General features: G+C 39.6%; 1 protein-coding gene across 2 annotated transcripts; it reads right to left on the bottom strand.

Moving 5' to 3' along the window:
- Positions 1-1,341: 1,341 nt before the first annotated feature.
- LOC108047224 (protein timeless) lies at positions 1,342-18,384 on the bottom strand. 2 transcript variants are annotated; one of them, XM_017127325.1, is made up of 17 exons: positions 18,092-18,384; positions 16,573-16,783; positions 14,169-14,379; positions 12,828-13,852; positions 11,701-12,245; positions 11,496-11,637; positions 11,411-11,416; positions 10,579-11,087; positions 10,324-10,522; positions 10,138-10,265; positions 9,521-9,674; positions 9,304-9,456; positions 8,857-9,217; positions 8,363-8,615; positions 7,757-7,858; positions 2,969-3,367; positions 1,342-1,931 (listed from the first exon to the last, which is right to left on the bottom strand). In XM_017127325.1, exons 3-17 carry the CDS (start codon positions 14,263-14,265, stop codon positions 1,829-1,831), a joined length of 4,176 nt encoding a protein of 1,391 aa, XP_016982814.1. In that variant the 5' UTR covers positions 14,266-14,379; positions 16,573-16,783; positions 18,092-18,384; the 3' UTR covers positions 1,342-1,828. The 2 variants fall into 2 exon arrangements, with proteins under 2 accessions (XP_016982814.1, XP_016982815.1); XM_017127326.2 differs by lacking the exon at positions 18,092-18,384 and adding an exon at positions 17,283-17,407.
- Positions 18,385-18,700: the final 316 nt, after the last annotated feature.

Below are 18,700 nucleotides of genomic sequence, written 5' to 3' on the forward strand. Positions count from 1 at the left end.
TTGGTGGGAAATCAAAATCATAACTTTTGGCATAAAAATATTTTTATTTTATTTTAAAGAGTGTTTAGTACTAATTTGGTAAAAAGACAACGAAGTTTTATACAGCTGACAAGCTAAATCAATAATCACTTTTATCGCTTTTATGATTTCAAAAATACGGGGCCACATAAAAAAGATTTGCGAAAATAGGCAAAAACAAAGTCTGCTCCAAATTAATAACTAGTCGAATTTAATACAATGTGGGCAGTATAACTTTCAAATACATACAAGGTGCTTCAATTAAATTATTATGCTGACATGATCAATGGAACAAAATGAGGAAATAAACTAAGCCAAAACGGAACTAAGCATAGCCATTATTGGTAGATAGATTTCCGAACTGGATCCCAACTGCGGTGAATCACTTACCTCCCAAAGCCTCTCGCCATTCTGCGATCTGGCCAAGAACTCGTGGCCATCGAGAGTTGGTCGAGAGTGGACTGTCGTCTTGGCCATGTTGCAATTAACTAGCCAACTAAGCAGCAATTGGCCACAATTATTATTATTATTTCTTGTACGAGTAGTATGCTTATGCTCCGATGGCCGATTGTTGTGCCCGCCGCATTTTGGTAATTGTTTTAGCCATGTTTTGCCATTTATGTATGGGGCTAGACCAAGACCGAATATGTGACTGGGACCGGGTCGCCTAAGTTTTATTTAATACACTGAGAATAGAACTTTTTGTTAAAATGCACCTGGTCATATTCACATATTTAAATCTTATACTGAACATTTCTGATTTGAAAAGAAATAAATTTATGTAATTCAACTGTATTTATATACATTTACGAGTTGGTTTAAAGACTTGTCGCCTAAGTTTTATTTATTACACTGAATCCAACTTTTCGAGATCTAATTTTTGTAAGTTAGAATGCAACCCGATCCCAGTCATATATTGAAATGTTATACTGAACATTTCTGATTTGCAAAGAAATAAATATATGTAATATCAACTGCAATACAATTATATAAATTTAAGTGTTGGTTTTAAGATATGCTATTATTGTTTTTACTCATTGAATGTCCTGAAATCTGTGAAAATAGTTTATTGTATACCTCTCAAGTTTTTCTCTCTGTAATTTTGTTGTAATATTTCTTTGCTGCGGTTGTTTTTTCTCAGTTCTGGCGGCTACTGTGCGTGGAGTCTCCCCCGATGGACCCCTCGCCAAACCCCTGACCCCCAGGTTTCGGCCAGATGACCTTAATTCGCGGTGGCCAGCGCTACCGCTCGTTTATCTTTTGGCTCCGCCAATTTGCTGCACATTATTCACATTTGGATTTGCACCCAGTCAGAGACAGAGATTTGTGGCTTTGGCTACAGAGAAAGCTTTATTACTGCTAAGCATAACTTATGACTAAGGATATACATACAGATGGAGTGCGGATGCGGACGCTCTTCATTCTTACTCGTGTAAATAGATTTATCTGTGTATATTTGCACTATTTCAACGAGGAACTGCCCATTTACATATTTGTATGTGGTAATTGAAAACTAAGGTTAACTTAAGGATATCTAACGACAGGGATAGAATCTACAGAGCCTCTCAGCTGTTAACCATATAATGCACTTCTCATTGATTTGTGATTAGACTTTTCTTTAACCATATAATGCACTTTATGCGTAGCTAATTAGTCAGGTATACTTTTGCATTTGGAGGTCATACAATTTACAATCCTTGTGCTGGGTGATATTAAAGGTTACGTTACGATTCACTTGATTAAGGTACAAATCATTCCGGCTGGTGGGATTCGGGATTCGGGATTCGGGATACCGGATCGGATCGGATCCTCAATGATAGTGGGGCACCCGGAACTCGGTTCGCTCGAGTCGATCGTCCTCATCGCTCACATACATTCTGGTCAGGTCCGAGGCCAATGAGACATTGTCGCTGCTGCAATGATCCAATGAGCCAAAAGTCGAAACATGAGCAACACACACATCAAATTACCCGCCCAAAAAAAGGCCAAGAATGATTTTCGATTGAGTTCGTGGCCAAAAGCAGCCATTGGAACCGAGTAAAAAATTGGGATAAAATGTTTGCCAGCCGCAAATGGCCGAAACAGAATAATTGCTTGCCATAAATTTATGTGAGACACTGTTCGGCAATGCCCGGCATTCTCCAGCTTTTCCCGCTTCTACGGACATATTGACAGGATGACGGCCTGCCATTTGCGCAATCTGTCTAATTGTCAATTAGCCAGGTCGAAATCTTGGCTTGGCTTTGGCTTTGGCTTTAGCTTAGGCCTGTCTTGACGTGAGCCTCGCCTCCATCGGTCTGAATTTTCAGAGCCACTTAATTTCCTCATTTGCCATCAGGCGAAAAATCATCCATTGATTAAACGTGGCCAATAAAGTTTAACAGCAGTGTGGTAAATGCCATAGGAAAGTAATTTAGGGAGTTTGGGTCACAGAATAAATTAATTAAGCGGGCTAGATGGTGGTACAATTCACCATCCTTAATGTATAACAATTATTCATCTTAATTTATGCTTTCAAAGCTTGGGCTAATTGTATTGAAGAAATTTGTCTAACAATTATTTCTGTTTATAATAAGTATTTGGTAATGGGGAGATATGCAAGATGCACAGCATCAAAACACATTTCAAAGTATTAATATATAAGGAGGAAAATCTCTATTCAAGAAATCTGTTCAAACAATATTTTCTGAATACTATTTAAGAGAAAGCATCATAAGATATTCAAAATACCTTATGAGAAGATTCAAGAAGGAGAAAAAGAAAATATTGCATTGAAGAAATCTGTCAAACGCTCTCTTCTGAAAGAACTGAATGAATCCATATTCAAAATAACATATTTCAAAGTACTTTTTGGTAAACAAAAGACACCGCAAAAATAAAAATAACCATAGTGTGCGACTTCTTAAATGGGCGTCCTCTGAACTGCGTTTCCAGTTCCTATCGCACTCACTTTAATTCCTTTTCCTTCTCGTACACAGATGCCACCATGGCACTGTATTCCTGGTCCAAGTTGTTGGCCCTCGAGAAGTGCGATCCGTTGACCTCCAGTCGCTCGAACGAGGACTTCATCGAGGCATCCACATCCATGTCCAGTCCGGAGGAGCCTCCTCCGCCTCCCGCCGTTCCCGTGCTCATCAAAGCCACCATGGACAGCGAGGACACGGTGCCCCCGCATCCCGAACTGCTGCTGTTCTCGTTGTGGCTCCCCATAAACGTGTTCAGCATGCTGATCTTCAGAGTGGTGGTCGGATTCACGGAGCTCATCGAGGTGCTCGCCGCCTGCGAGGTGGCCGCACTGATCGACTTCCCCAATCCCTCATCGTCCATGGTTGTCGACGAGGATCCCATGCTGCAAGGAGATAAAGAAATTTTAAAGAGAAGGTTAGTAAAAATAAAGCAGAAATGCAGGGCAAAATGCCACATCATATTATAGAAAGGTTTTGTTATGAAAACATTTGGGTCATAACTCCCAAATCATATATTTATTATGAATGTATAGATTTCTGGACTTTTGTCTTGAAAATCGCTGTAAAAATCATTGATTTCCATTGGATTGATTATTTGAAAAAATCGTTTACGAAGATTTTATGAATATTTTCATTTACTAGTTTCGACACAGTATTTTCAAGGTAGTTTTTCTTGTTATTAATTAGTTAAGTTAAATATCATTTAAACATTGTTAAAATTTAGTTGCAGTTCCTCTATATAATAATGCAAATATGTATTTAAAGTTACGAAAACCTTAACCTATATATCAGAACATGTTTCTTAACGAAAGTCATCTAATTTCCCTTCTACATATTCTTTTTTTACAATCTTCGACCTCCCAAATAATATTTTTCGATTAATCCAACGTTTTTTGTTACATATCCCTTCCCTTTCAAAGTAACTTTACAGACCGTTGCCCCATTAACCCTTTGGTACTCGAGTCCATATATTCTCACACTTTACGACCATAGTAGCAGTTACTGAATTGAATGACTCAGCAAGACACCATGGAACTTGTTTATTTAATAATTAAAATGATTTATGGGGCTGATTGATGTAGTGGCAGCAGCAGTCCACCAGAGAGCAATAGGTGGCTGCATGTTGCACTTATTACTCTGCAGCAGCAGCAACAAAAAGCATTTGCAATAATGCAAAATGTTAACAAAATGTAGAAACCAAAACTGAAGCCAAACCCAAAACGGAGTCAGATCCAAAGAAGGTCGCCAATTGAAGCTGGGAACCCCAAATCGAAAAAAAAAAAACTATAGTTAGTAGTCTTCTGCCCGATGTTGCTGCTGTTTCACTGGGTGTTGCTGCTGCACTTGGTGTTGCTGCTGCACTTGGTGTTGCTGCTGTGCCTGACAGATTGCAGAGTCGAAAACAGCCCACGGGCCACTTGAAAAGTGCAACTCGAGCCTGAGCTGTTGACTTTGGCTTCCTTGTGGGCTGGCTATTGCATATACGAGTCCCAGCAAATAACAGAAAATAACAGCAAAAAATGAGAAAAATGTCAAATTCAATTTTCGCCAGGCGTCAAAGTAAATTACTTCGGAAAATTGCCTTTTGTCAACGCCCACGCCCCCAGGGCAACAAGTAAAAACTACACTTTAAGGCGGCCAAGGAGCGTGCCCACATCTCGTGTTAATTTGCCTAAGCTCATAGAGAGTTGTGCCATTACTTGAAGTATCTGTAAGATACTTTTACTAGCTTACGATGGGATATATCTTAAAAGTTATTATTTGTACATGATTGTATAGTTACATAGCGAGGTTGCATCACGAAATGTACAACAATCATTCTTGTTAAAGAAATATGTATTTTAATTATCATTTTTATAATTCTTGTTAAAGAAATTAATATTTAAAAAAAGAATTTTAGATAATTTAACCATATCACTAACCATATTTTCTATGTGTTAATATATGAATATATAAATATTAAAAACAATGTTATAAAAAACATATATTCGTTATCCAAATTATTCATTTTATTTTTCAAAAGTGTATAGAGAAAAGCCTTAATGCTTGCGTTTTCGCTAGTAAAAAAATAGATGACTTCATCCTTAATGATCTAACCTGACTATTGAGTCAGCAACTAAGGTGGCTTTTTATATGCTATCCAAACTAACAAAAGAACTTGTTTGGTTGCACTCTGGGACATACGCACTGCCTTTAGATGGGGGATGCCCCGTTGGGCCAAAGATCGCGTAACTTTTGACTTTTACTTGCCACGTAAGAAACAGTAACCGTAACAAACTGTAAACACAAAAACTCGTTTGACAAAGGCAGAGGAACCACAGCGTTTGTGCAGAAAACCATAAATAAAATATCAGCAAGAATATTTCACATGCCTTCGAAGAGCAAAACGCAGATCGGGGACAAAAAAATATGCAAATTTCAACCCAAAACTGGTTCAGTTTACTGGAAATTCATTCTCATGGGGTCGACGACAGTTTCTTCTAAGGATGCAACAATTGTCAGATGATTGTAAGGCCGGCTAAATGTCAACATCCCCCGATGTGATTAATGGCGGTTTCTGAGGCCCAGCTCGGATTTCTAATTACCCAACACAATGGGCAATTATTCAGGCTGTTTATTAAAAGTTAATTCGGTGTAAACGCTTTGATTTCGCCCTATAAGCTTAATGAATTGATTGACTCCGAGCAGCTGTGGTAGCGAGATTATCTGTCTTATTTATGCGACAAAGCCAAAGGCAAAGACAATTTATGCAGGCAGGGTGCGAGTGTAGCCACCGTCCTCCACTTTTCGAGTATCTATCAGATACAACTGCCCCGACATTCATAGGCTCTGTCTCAGCTGCGCGTGCTAATCGCGATGACTTCATTTCGTGTTGCTCTTGATGTCGCTAGTGTTGCTGGTGTTGCTGGTGTTGCTGCTGCTGCTCATGTTGCTGCTGGGTTTTCGCTGCTGCTGCTGCTGCTGGGTTTGCCGACAGAGGTCAGGCAATGTATCTCATGGATAGCATTGATTGTTCGCTTGCAGCGGACATGGCAAACTTGTCGAAGGTGTAAATGATTCTTAAGAAAAAACGCCTGGTGTTTTAGGTTCAAGTGAGGGAGTGGAAAGTCGGGGTATATCCAAGGGAAGTTTGGTTCTACCATTACGATTAAAATTCTTTTTACATATTTAGCAATAAAAAGAAAATATTATTTTGCATTTGGTACCATCTCTCTTAAGTTTTTAGTTATTATTGCTTAAATGATGTATTACGATGATAATAGAAACGTAATAACTAAACAAATAAAATGGTTAAAATAAAATCGATAATAAATGGCTGCATTAAATCACCCCAGTAAATCAAAGCCAGTCTCGGCTTATTGAATTATTCAATATTTGCAGTCACAGTTAAATTCTTTATTTTCGAGCAGTTCAATTAGTGATTAAAGCCTTTAATGGCCAGAAATCAATCATGATTAACTACTATGGTTTTAATGACCGAATCAAACGCAGCCCCTCCCTTTTCGGACTCATTCCCAGGCGTGTTTCACGGCAGACCCAATATACTTTGCGTTATCCTCTAATCGGCAAGTCCGACTTTTTATCGCGAATCTAAGAGCTTTGGTGTAACAACAAAATGCCGTACAAAAAGTCATAAACCCAAATGCAAAATGCTGTTCAACATGAGCAGCAGCCGTCGCAATCGAATTTGGAAAATCGCAGGAGCAGCTCCGCCAGCGGGTGAGCTGATCGTGTGGGGTCTTGGGACGGAGTCGGCCAAAAGTACGAGTAGCACGGACACACATGGCCAATGGCCAAAGCGGATGAGATACACACTCTATATGCATCTAGATAGATAGTCGAGCGGTGGCCCAAAAGTGCACTGAACAAATCCTGGCTACTACTTCACGAACAATTGCTTGGGGGTAAATCGAAATAGGGATAGAAAAGACTGATTTTAAATATGTATTTATTAAACTCACTACACATTTGCATAGGGATAGAAAAGACACTATTAAATTATCCATTTATTATACCTCCTTCACATTTGTATACACTTCCAGACGGTATAATAAATTCAATTAAACGTTTACAACATACATTTCTGACCCTATAAAGTATATATATATTCCGGTTCATCATCATCAGGCAAGTCAATCCAGCCATGTTCGTCTGTCCATCCGTTTTCTAATTGTCACTATTAATATTTGTCAATTTAACCCATTTTTATTTTAGCTATTTCCATGTTTCCGATGACTTATATAAAGGTAAACCACAATTGGACTTTTAGAGTCCATAACATTACCAAATTTAATTCGATTTTAAAGTGAGATACCTCTATTAATTCTATTATATTTAATTTGTATACCCAATTTTCTAAGAAAATATATTTATTTTTTCGAGTGCACTCAGTTCTAAGTGGAAGGCAGGGAGACTGCGGCTGAGACTGAGACTGAAACTGGCCGACAGACACAATGGCCAAAACGGAGCTGACATTTAGTGCGCAACTGGCGACAACGACTGTCAACACAGGAAAGTAAATGTACGAGGGGCCGCAAAGTTCATAAATCGCGGTCTAGAGCTTCGAGCCAAGATTTGAGTTGGCCGAGAGAGCGTCGCGTCGTGTTAACAATATGTTCGCTGGCCGGAGAGCCTTAACGGCTGCCGTGTGCCATAAATCTGAAGATTTTCGGCATTGTCTTCGCTTAGGTTGGGCTAGGTCGCGCCACTCGGATGGATGTGGATGTGGATGTGTATATGGATGCGGTTGAATGTGGACAAAGTGCACTCACCAATCGCTGGGATCACCAGGCGGACCTGAGCGCTGATTGCATTTGCTGCGCATGACCAACTGCAGCCAGTTGGGAACTGGAGGCGTGGGATCGGGCGTATATCTGTTAAATAGAGATTATATCAAATGGAATTAGTAATTTGAAGGTCAGAGAAACTGCCGAAATGGGGAAAGTATCAGGAATGATAAGGCTTCACTTCAAAATATGTCTGTACTTACGAATTGGAGTAATATAAGTAACAATTCTTGGAATTATAAACTAAACTAGATTAAATTTAAAAATAATATCCTGCAGTAAAATCATTAAAAAGTTAACTAGAAAATATATTTTTAATTATTTTTAAATTACCCAAAAGGGTAAACAATTGATATATGTAATAATATGCTTCTAAAGGAATACAATTTATGATCTTTGATTATCTATATAAGTGAAACAAGAAATAAATTAAACTAAACTTCGTAAGGACTCTAGAATAAAGCTACTTAAGGAAATGATTTGTTGTAAAATATTTAACAATATGATTTCCTCGTAAAATATGGTTATTTTCTGAAGCCTTAAACATTTCTTTAATGCAGTTAATGGGTTTTGTGAGTTGGGTTTTCCTACCTGATGATCGAATGACAGTGCTTGGTCTTGGGCACGGCGAAGATCTCGCTGGGCGGGGGCGTCGATTCCATGGCGTGGGCCTTCTCCACGGCCGGGTCCACCTCGGGGATGAGGGCCAGCTCCTCCGGCTCGCCCAGGTCCACGTCCAGGCTGCTCACCGAGCTGAGGGAGTTGCGCGGCCCGGTGTGGTGGTACCGCGCAGGACTCGCCGCGGTGGCATCTTCCAGCTCGCTGGCATCGAACTTGAGGTTGACTATAAGAGCCCAGAGAAAGGAGAAGGAGAGAGGCACACAGCATATCGAGATACACCGACGGACACACGATGAGAATGGGAATGGATGGCAGTACGGATTTGGATTCGGATTCGGGCGAGATTCCCATGATCAAAATTTCACACAGAGAGAGAGCAAAAATTGTTGATAACGGTATACACAACACCTTTGCGACATGACAGGTAGGTTGTTTTTTTTTTGTGTGGGATGACTTCAACTCACGTTTGTCCACGGGTCCCAGCTTCTTGGCCAGTCCGTACATCGTCTCCGGCGTCCAGTAGTCCGGAATTCTGGCGAAGATCGACCCCGCGTCCGCCGGCAATTGGATGCCCAACTTGTGGAGCAGCAGTACGAATGGCTGGTACAACATCGTGGTGGACTGCTCGTTGTTCCACTGCACCACGGGTATGGACTTCTGTTGGCAGATGCAGTGGTAGGCCACCGGTTCCATGATGCGATCTCCCTCCGGAACCTTGAGGCCACTCCTCAAAGTCAGCTTGACGAAACAGCACTCGATCAGGATCTTCTGCAGCCACAACAGGTGCTGCGACTTGTGCTCCTTGATGATCAGGTCGAGCAGGATCTGGATAAATAAATAAATTTTAATTTAAAAATCCAAATAAATAATCCAATATTTTAAACTCGAGGTATAATATCTAGTAAACCCACCTGCACATCATCCGAGGGTTTGCCATAAGCACACTCTTTAATCTCTATTCCCGACTCTGTAGTTCCGGATGTGGGTGTGGTCAGCAGGGTTCTCTGATACTCAGCATCCTCGAACTTCATCAGGTCATCGTACTCCAACAGGGTAATAATATCCTATAGAAAAGAAGCAAGTATATAAATAAATTCCTTTTAAGAAAAGGTATTCCTGCAATCTCACCTGCTGCAAAAGTTGTTGGATTATCGAAATCCGAGTTTTCAACTTATTTCCATTGTTGCTGAAGAGTTTCACTATTTTTCCCACAATATCATTGTTCTTCTTGCTCTGCACATAATACCAATACAGGGTGTCCATTTCCTCCTGCGACCACGAGCTAATTAGAAAGAAAATATTTATTAATTTAAATGAATCTTAATTTTTTTGTATTTTATGGCAAGTTTAAGTTTGTTCCTTAAGCATTGATTTCTACATTTTGGTTAGTAAGCTCTTGTTTAACTAAATGTTTGTTAATAGGCTCATAAATCTAAGAAAATAAATAACATAAATACTTGGTTCCCTAGAAATGAATGAGTAATGATAAGCTGTATAGAGTAAGTCACTGGTAGGACATCCATTCCTTGATGAAAGAGATTAAATTAGTGCGACTAAGTATTTCTAAAGTAAAACACTATACACAGATTCTTAATGGTTCACAAATGTTCAAGATTATGTTTATTGTTAATGTTATTAAATTCTCATTTCAATGAATTTAGTTAAATAAAATCTAAGGATTCACGTTCTTAAGTAAAATACCCTATGTGAGATATTGCTTTTTCGAAAACGTCTGAAATCCTTACCAAACGGTATGTTCCTGATTGTGTTCTTTGGTCATTTCAGTCAAAGAAGTGGTTGGAATAGTGAGTGGTGATTTCGGAGGAGTGTTCATGAACTTGTGTATGACATACTCGATGAGATCGGACCAATCCTGTAAAACATAGGTTATTGTTTAACTGGAAAAATGTAGTGTTTCTCTTCTAACTTACATCACACAGTTCGTAGTCCGCCTCCCAAATTCTGGAATAGGTCTTCAGAATAATCGGCTGAAATAGCACACCAATCTGGCCCAGATCACCACCTATATGATGCATCATGGTGAAGATGCAGTCGTTGACAAACTCTCCATTGTTGTTAAAGTCCTCCAACAGGATGCCATAATAGTGCATTACTTCCAGGGTGGCAAACCTTTGGATTACACATACGTTATATTTTACTTTAATTTATTAAAGTCCAAAACTTACTGTGTTATGTGCTCTGAGAGGCGAATCGATTGACCTCCACCAAGTTTGGCCGAACTGTCCAAAATGAGGAGGAGTATGTGGTTGGTAACCACCAGGTCCTGGAGATACTGTTTGGAATGAATGCTGGGATTGAACCGTCTCAGCAGGAGCACAAAAAGACACCGCAGATCGGACATTTCGCTAATCTGCAACTGGAGCTGCCTCAAATGAGCTCGATCGTCCTCGTTTAGATGGGTAACCTTGTTGTAGGTATCGATGGCCTGGAGGAACTCCCGGATGGCCGTCACCACCAAGTGCATCCTTCGCAAATAGGGCTTCAGATCGCTTCCCTCCTGCCGGGCATTTAGTTCCAGCTGCTCACAAAGGGTCACGCCCTCATAGGTCAAGTAGCTCAATACATCATAGGTGAGGATAGTGTCGATGTGCTCCATATCCAGTTCCAATTGGGCCGCAAACTTCAGGAAGTACGTGACCAGCCAGAAAAAGTGCGACGTATCAATGGGCACCTTCTAGAGGCAAATAAAAAAATAGTTTAACATTGTGCATTTGAATTTTAAAAATATATTATTAAATAAAATTATATTAAAACTTTAATGGTACTCCAAAGAAAACTTTTAGCAGAAAAAAAGGAATTAAACGTGTTTTGTTTTTTCCGCAAAGAGGCAGAAGAAGGGCTGAGGATATTTTATTATACAGAAGGAAGTTTTGCTATAATGATTAAATACAAATATATAAAATACATTCCTTCTAGCAGTACATCAATAGATTATAACTTGTAAATGATTTCAAAATGACTTTAAATATAAACATAGAAACATATTAAAAATGTCACCTTGCTCTGCCCCATTTCGTTTTAAATTGGCAATTAAGTAAATAAAATTAGGCAAAGGGATTTTTCTCTAATAATGTCTACCTACCGCATTGGAAAGCAGTTGCATGTGGAGCTCCTCCACCAGGTAATTGTAGCCCTTGAGGAGAAAGTCCACGGTGAACTCCTTCAGCAGATTGGAGATATCATCGTCGGTGGGTGTGTGCTGCACCAGACCTTTCATGTTGATCCTGTGGATTCGTCATTATATTTATTAAATTATATAAAAACCTTCCATTGTTTCCAATACTTACAGACTGCTCTTACTGCGTTTGACCAGCTTTTTGCGTCTCAGCTCCTTCTTGTCCATTGGCGACATAATCGTGCGTGGCTTGTTCCTCGGTTTCGTGTTACACGGTGGCTTCTGGTGCTGCGGCTTGCCCTGTGGGCCATCGTCATCGTTGCTGGAGGTGGAGATGGACTCCTGGTTCTCCACCTGGGTGCCATAACCGCAATCCGATAGCTCAGACTGCGAGGAGGGGCACTCGCGCTTCTGGGGGCAACACTTGCCCTTGGTCAACTGAAGTTGGCCGGCATGTGGCGACTTTTGGCCCAATTTGACCGCCGACACGTGGGACGTGTACGACGACTCGTGGTACTGGTGCATTTGAGCTTGGGCCGAGGTGGAGGCTCTAACTGGCAGAGGCGGTGGCGGCTTGAACGGCTCGTTGCCCAAGCATCCATTCGAACTGGACGTCGGGATGGTAGTGTGGTTGACCTTGTCAGCTGGTTGTTGTGTCAGGTTCAAGGGTTCCGAGGCGGCAGCCATTCGCAGGTACACCTCTTCCTCCGCTTCGTCCTGCGAAATTAGAATAATTAAAAATTAAAACACACTTAAACAGAGAATTAAATAAAATTGGCATAAAAACACATATTGAATAAAAGAGTTAAGAAAACTTTACTGAAGTTTTGGAAAAAAATGTACTTAGTGTGAATTCTAATATAATACAGTAAAGATTCAGAAGTTATAATTGAAAATTTAGATATTTAAAAATTAAAACTGTATGCCAAAAACATCGTACAACATTTGCCTTACTTTTGAAAACAAGAATAAAAGTAACTTTACTGGAGTGATGGAAAAAATGTACTTAGTGTGAGAATGGTATATAATAATATTCGTAACGTTCCAGAAGTTATAAAATTAAATATCTAAGTTTATCAAATTATAAAGAGTATATACCTTCATTTGAATTTAATGTTGTTTAAGAAAAAAAGGTACTTAGTGTGAATATGGTTATTCAGAAGATATAATTAAATGATCAGATCATTGCTCAACAGCAATAAAACCCTTATCAAATATTTAAAGGACTACAAATTATAAAGACTTTATATACCTTAATTTGACTTTAATGTTATTCAATAATTAATAACTATTACTAACCTCATCTTCGTCTTCATCGTCCTCCTCGTCCCGCTGCATTCGCTGCTGATCCTCGTAGTCGCCGTCCTCCATGGACTCTCCGGCGGGCTGCGATTGTTCCGGGGATCCTGGCAACTCGCTGTCGTTCCCGGTCATGTCGCTGGCCTCCTCGGAACCATCGGGCTTGTCGGCCGGCACTCTGGCCATGGCCTTCTGGTACTCCTGGCCCTTTCGGCTCACCTCCTGCAAGGTGGCCGCCGTTCCACGGCCATTGCTGCCGTTGTCCGAGGAATCGGAGGTGGGATCCGAGGTCAGCATGGGACTGGAGTCGCCGCTGCCCTGCTTGGGCGGCGAGGTATTACTCTCGTTATCCTCTGAACTCTCCGACAGGGAGGCTTCGAACCAGATGTTAAGCAGTTTCTGGAGGGTGCTGACATGCTGGTCCTTGTAGATCAGAGCAATCAGTTGCACCATGGTGACACCCCAGAAGGCTCGCTGCGGACAGGTCATCAGATAGAGGAGTAATTTGTCAATGCTTTGGATGAATAGGTTCCACAGAATCGTGTTCTGCATGGAGATGCCGTGGGGCATCGATTGCATCATGGGCATCACACAATGGGCATGGGTCTCCGGGATGTGCAGGATGTTCCGCAGCAGCAGCAGGCAGTTGTTGATCTGATCGCATTTGTGCGGCGACAGCTTGGGGTCCGATTCCAGGATGTGCTTCATGTACTCCACCACGCTCTTGGTGCTCTTGGCCTCGGTGAAGGCCTCCTTGCTGGTGTACAGCAGCTTGTTCAGCTCGAAGATGGTGTGCCGACCCACATCCGTGCGGTACATCACGTCCACGGAGAACAGGCACTCCACCGGCACCGTCAGGTTCACCAGTATCCTGATGACCGACTCCAGCACCGCATCGTCCTTCGCATTTTCCAGCAGCGGTATCAGATCGGACCTCACATTCTGTCCAAATCCAATGGCACGTCGAAAGGTGCGGAGCGTTTGGTCCTCATACGTGAGCTTATAGTTGATCTCCTCTAGAATGGCTGAGAACAAAAAAAAGTTATTTAAGAAACCTCTTTAAAAAATATTGTTCAAACCATTTTTTAATGTTGGAAAACATAGCTGGAATTTTTCTTACGGCTTACCATTAAGGTTAACCAACCAAAATAAATATATTAAAATTATATAAAGCTTTAATTGATTCGATTTATCTGTTTAATTTTTTTTCTTCTTGTGACTGAATTTGTTATATATTCGAATTGTTTATATATAGCTTTTATTAGGAATTTATTTTAATAAGGCTTTGAAGACACCCCTGAATTTTTAAGTACTTTTAACGTAATAATTCAAGCAACTCACCTAATGCATTCGGATTGACCACGTAGGTATCACCCTCCAGACAACCCAATGAGGAGAAGGCGCTGTACAACTGCGGAGTTGCTAGTAACCAGTCCATAACCGATTCCAGTCAATATTGTTTTAATTATTCCAGATGTGATGCTTGAGCTGTCTACACTTGCTCATTGTTGATTCCAAACATTAAAATATCCCTTACCAGTTTGCGCAGGAACTGTAACAAAATTGTTTTAAAAAAGAGTTTAAGTAGTTTTCCTTTGATTGTTAAATAAATAATTATGTTTTTGGTATTTGATTCATAAACATATTCTAAGCTAAGAAGAACAATAACTGTCTAAAAATAAGTAAAGGTGACTTGACCTTTGTCTATAATAAAGACCAAAGAGACTGCTGCTTAAAAATAGACTAGCTGCAGTTTTAATTGTCGTCCATTTCATTATACAACCGCAAATCCCACACATCACCGCGTTCTATAAATATTTGCATTCGCAAACAAAATCAGGCCACAAGCCACGACCACTGGACATGTGACCATCAAAGGCGCAGTCGATGCAATGTGCTGCAATTGCAACCACTTGGGGATGAAACCCGAATCGGCTCTTATTAAGTCCGGCCACATCACCTCATACACGTGCCCCACCATTTACCGCCCGTTGTGAATCAAATCTCGAGAAATGCCTACCAGACGAGCCCCAAAAATTGCCAGAAGCCACTTTTCCCAGAAGGAATTAAGTGGGTTAGAAGGGCCAGTGCCACGCCCACTCGAGAAAAGGGGTGGAATTGCAACCTTCAGCCATCACGTAACCAGGTAAATCCTCAACAGGCGACTTCGGCACCCGGTGGCCGCATGTGACTCACTTGCAGACACTCGGGCTGATTGTGTAAACAACACAGTTGGAGGACAAAGCCAGTGGACTCGGATTCCCGAGGAACAAAGGCTGCAGGAGGAGCCCTCAGAGAGAAGGATGTGTGTTTGTGGAACCCCGTGGCGATATTTATAGAGCATGAATCGGGATGCAGAATGGTTCCTGCTTTTGTTGGGCTTCCAGGTTGCCGAGTTTGAATGTTTTCGCGCTATATTTGTCAACAAAAGCGGCCTGCATTGAATTTGTGTTGCCCTCTTTTAGGCGAACACGTTAAATTGCACGTTAAATGGCGATGACTGGTAAATCAGCGAGGGAAACAGTTAAAAATAAAAAATAACAAGGATATATAAGGCAAAGTTTCATTATCCTTATTGTAATTGTAAAATAAAATATTTTAATTAACTCTTTGATAAAGAAAAAAAATTAAAGAGTACTAATTTCAAATTTTAAAATGAAATGCAAAATCACAATGAAAAGGAATTAAGCTGAATCTTAAATTTTACATTTTATACCAGTCAACATATGCTTTATATATAGAAACCATAAGCATAAGTTGTATGATCATATACTAAATCATAAATCTTAGTGCTAATAAATCTTTGCGCATTAAATTTAAAAATCTAAATAAATAGTTATAGGTAATAAAAGTATGAATTTAAAATTAATTACTCAAAAAAATCGTTTTATGGTTTCTAGGTAGTGATAAAAACAAACTAAAGAAAGTAAAAAACCTTAATTCCATCCCTCAGTGCAACATAAATTGTACCCAACCAAATCAATAATCATATCTGATCTGGGTATCTATCTATGGTGCATTTCTAGCAACCCCAATACCATTTCCGCTGACTAGTTATGAAATCAAAGAAAAAACTTACATAAAAGGCAAGGCGAGAACTACAAAAGATATGCGCATTGAAATTTAGAGTTGAGTATTCTTTTCCAGAGAGCGAGTTCATTTTTCATTCTTTCGCAAAAAGGAAATTCATTGAGGCGAGGCGAATTAGCATTTGAAACGGAAAGTGTAGATAGACCAAAAATAAAATATTTAAGAACTTAAATTTGCAATGCCAATAAATGCAGGTTCTGAGGGTCGTTAAAATCCTGGGTAAACAGATTGAGCGCAAACACATACAAAAACTGAGTCCTGTCAGCTGCAGTCCAGATGGGGGAGATTTGAGGAACTATTTGGTTATCCTGCCGTTGACAGGAAATCTGTGGAAGGCCAATCCTGTTTTTTGGCCAGTTTTGTAATTTACATAAGAGCTGTACCGAAATTTGTAAATCGCTTGGAGACCTAAATTGCCCCCTGAAATTGTTCTTCATTTTAAATTTTTATTTGTATTGGTTTTTATTGTGAAATTAAACGTTCTATTTGGGGAGCTTTAGCTTTTTAAATGTTTCGCGCCTAATGAAAGCTGATTTGGTTAAGAGAGCTTTTAAATCGTGTAATTTTCAGAGACTCAATTTAAATAAAACTGTGCTAGGTCATGTCTGGTCTGATCTCTAGTAGGTCTACTAAATTATCTCTTTATTTTTCTTACCGTTTTAGCGTATTTTCCTTGTTGTGTTAATTGTTAATGTGTTGTTTCACTGTATTGTTTGGTTTGCTTAAATGCAACACAAAAATTCTGGTCGATTTCTTATAAATGCCTTGAGAGCTTTCTTAAGCACTTGTTGGGTTTCTTTGTAGACTAGATCGTGTTCTAGTTTTTGTGTTTAATATCCACTATTTAAATAAGTTTTGTTTCATATCTGAAAATAGTTATGGAAATATTTAGGTTTTATTTTTTGAAATGATATTTTTTCTCAGAAATATAGTTGGAAGATGCACATGTTAATTTCACACTTTTTGTACTTTGCTTTCGTGTTTACACTGCACAACAAATTTATATATACTTTGGTTGCGAGTCTTGGCTTACGTAAAATGAGCCAGTAAGTTGTACAATAAAAATAATTAACGTGCACTTTCCCGATTCCAATCTAGGCAAAACACTGAGAGAAAGAGAAGTGAATCACGTAAGCACTCTCTCAAGTACTGTAGTCTATCACTTTTGGCGAGAATATATTGTTAGCTCAGTTTTGCAGTTGAAAATATCGTTAAGAGAATTTTAAAAATAATAACGCGATTTCACATAATCTATATTGTATATTGTTAATATATTGTTTTTATGAATTGTTTATTTTGGAGACTCTTTATATCTCTAATATGCGTTTGGTGGATAAATTTCGACCCGCTAAACGAACCGCTTACTTGGAACTCAAAACGCTGAATGCGATCTGGGTTTTCGCCCGACCAGCGAAGTCGGATACAAATTGCAACTCACAGATACACACACTGACGGAAACACCCACCCACACAGGGGCAACGTGCCGCTGCCGGCGCTTGTGTGAGTGGGAGAGGCGAGCCGAGAGCTTTCGCCGCGTTGCTCTGTCTTTCTCGCACCCACTGACGAGCGGCGGGGGAACTCGGCTCACGTGTAGCGGCAACGTGCCGCACGTTTGTTTGCCAACCGCCACAGGCGAATGTTCGATAACCATGAATAACCAGCGGCGGAAAATACGGAGAACACTCTCTGAACAACAGCAACAGTCAGAGCTATTCTATGCACTCACAAAAATTTCGAAGTTTTTCAAAACACTTTCAGATATGAATATTAGCATTACAAATATCACAAACATTTCTTAGCCATTCTAAAACGTTATTAAATGATTATATGTACATTGATCATATGTATATTACAGAATTTAATGAGTACAAATTCACATTTATATATTTATTTTAAATTTCAAATTCGAACAATATATAAATACAAATTAAGGCCCTTTAAAAATTGTTGATTATATTCGATGGTTTTAAAGAAAATAAATACACACTTAAATATTATACAAAATCAATTGTGTAACACATAATACATTCAATTGTATAACATGATGCATATGTAAATGGCTGCTAACTTTTTAAATATTTTTGTTTGCTTTGTTTTATTTTTGTGCTTGATAATTTTAAAATATTATTACAATAAAAAAGTAAACTTTAAAAATCAAGAAAAGGCTATTTACTTGTATTATTTTCGTGGACAACGTGTTTTTTCAGTGCAGAGCTAAACGTTTTCACCCAACCAAATTTCGCCTTCAATCGACTCGTTCGTAGGCTTCGTCAGGGTGACTTTGTTCGGCTCTGAGTGCCGCAGATGATTTGGCTGATCTGTTGCCTAATCCTTTTGGGAACGGAATCAACAGTTGGTTGCAGGCGCGGGCACACGCGGCGTATACGCACCGTTCTCATTGCACACATTTACTAAATGGTGTATATATATGTTCTCGACGGCACGTCGTCATCGAATCGCGACTGCAAGTCAACTGAAAACAGTAGTTTGGGTCGTACTTGTGCTCAGCCAGAGGCACTAAGAATGAATCGCTGGCACTCTCAAGTTACAAAGTCAGAATAAAGGCCATTTGACTTGGTCAGAATGTTATTCAACATATTGTTTAAGGGACAGACAATTGAATTCCGCAGTGGTTTTTTCCAATCTCCTTAGCAACAGTCAAATATTTTAATATTTCCAAAAGCTAAATATAATTACCTAGAAATAAAGTTATACATTATATGAAAAATAAGCTTATCTACCCACACAACACAACACAACACATATTGCTTTTAAAATTGAT

The sequence above is a fragment of the Drosophila rhopaloa genome, unplaced genomic scaffold (genome assembly GCF_018152115.1).
Source record: "Drosophila rhopaloa isolate 14029-0021.01 unplaced genomic scaffold, ASM1815211v1 contig_2, whole genome shotgun sequence".
NCBI lineage: Eukaryota > Metazoa > Arthropoda > Insecta > Diptera > Drosophilidae > Drosophila > Drosophila rhopaloa.

Excerpts from the sequence above, each read along its gene's own strand:
- LOC108047224 (XM_017127325.1), bottom strand. The coding sequence starts at position 14,265 with ATGGACTGGTTACTAGCAACTCCGCAGTTGTACAGCGCCTTCTCCTCA. Across the intron at positions 10,523-10,578 it reads CTCTCAGAGCACATAACACA|GTTTGCCACCCTGGAAGTAA; the intron begins GTAAGTTTTGGA and ends TGTAATCCAAAG. Across the intron at positions 7,859-8,362 it reads CACTGTCATTCGATCATCAG|ATATACGCCCGATCCCACGC; the intron begins GTAGGAAAACCC and ends TCTATTTAACAG.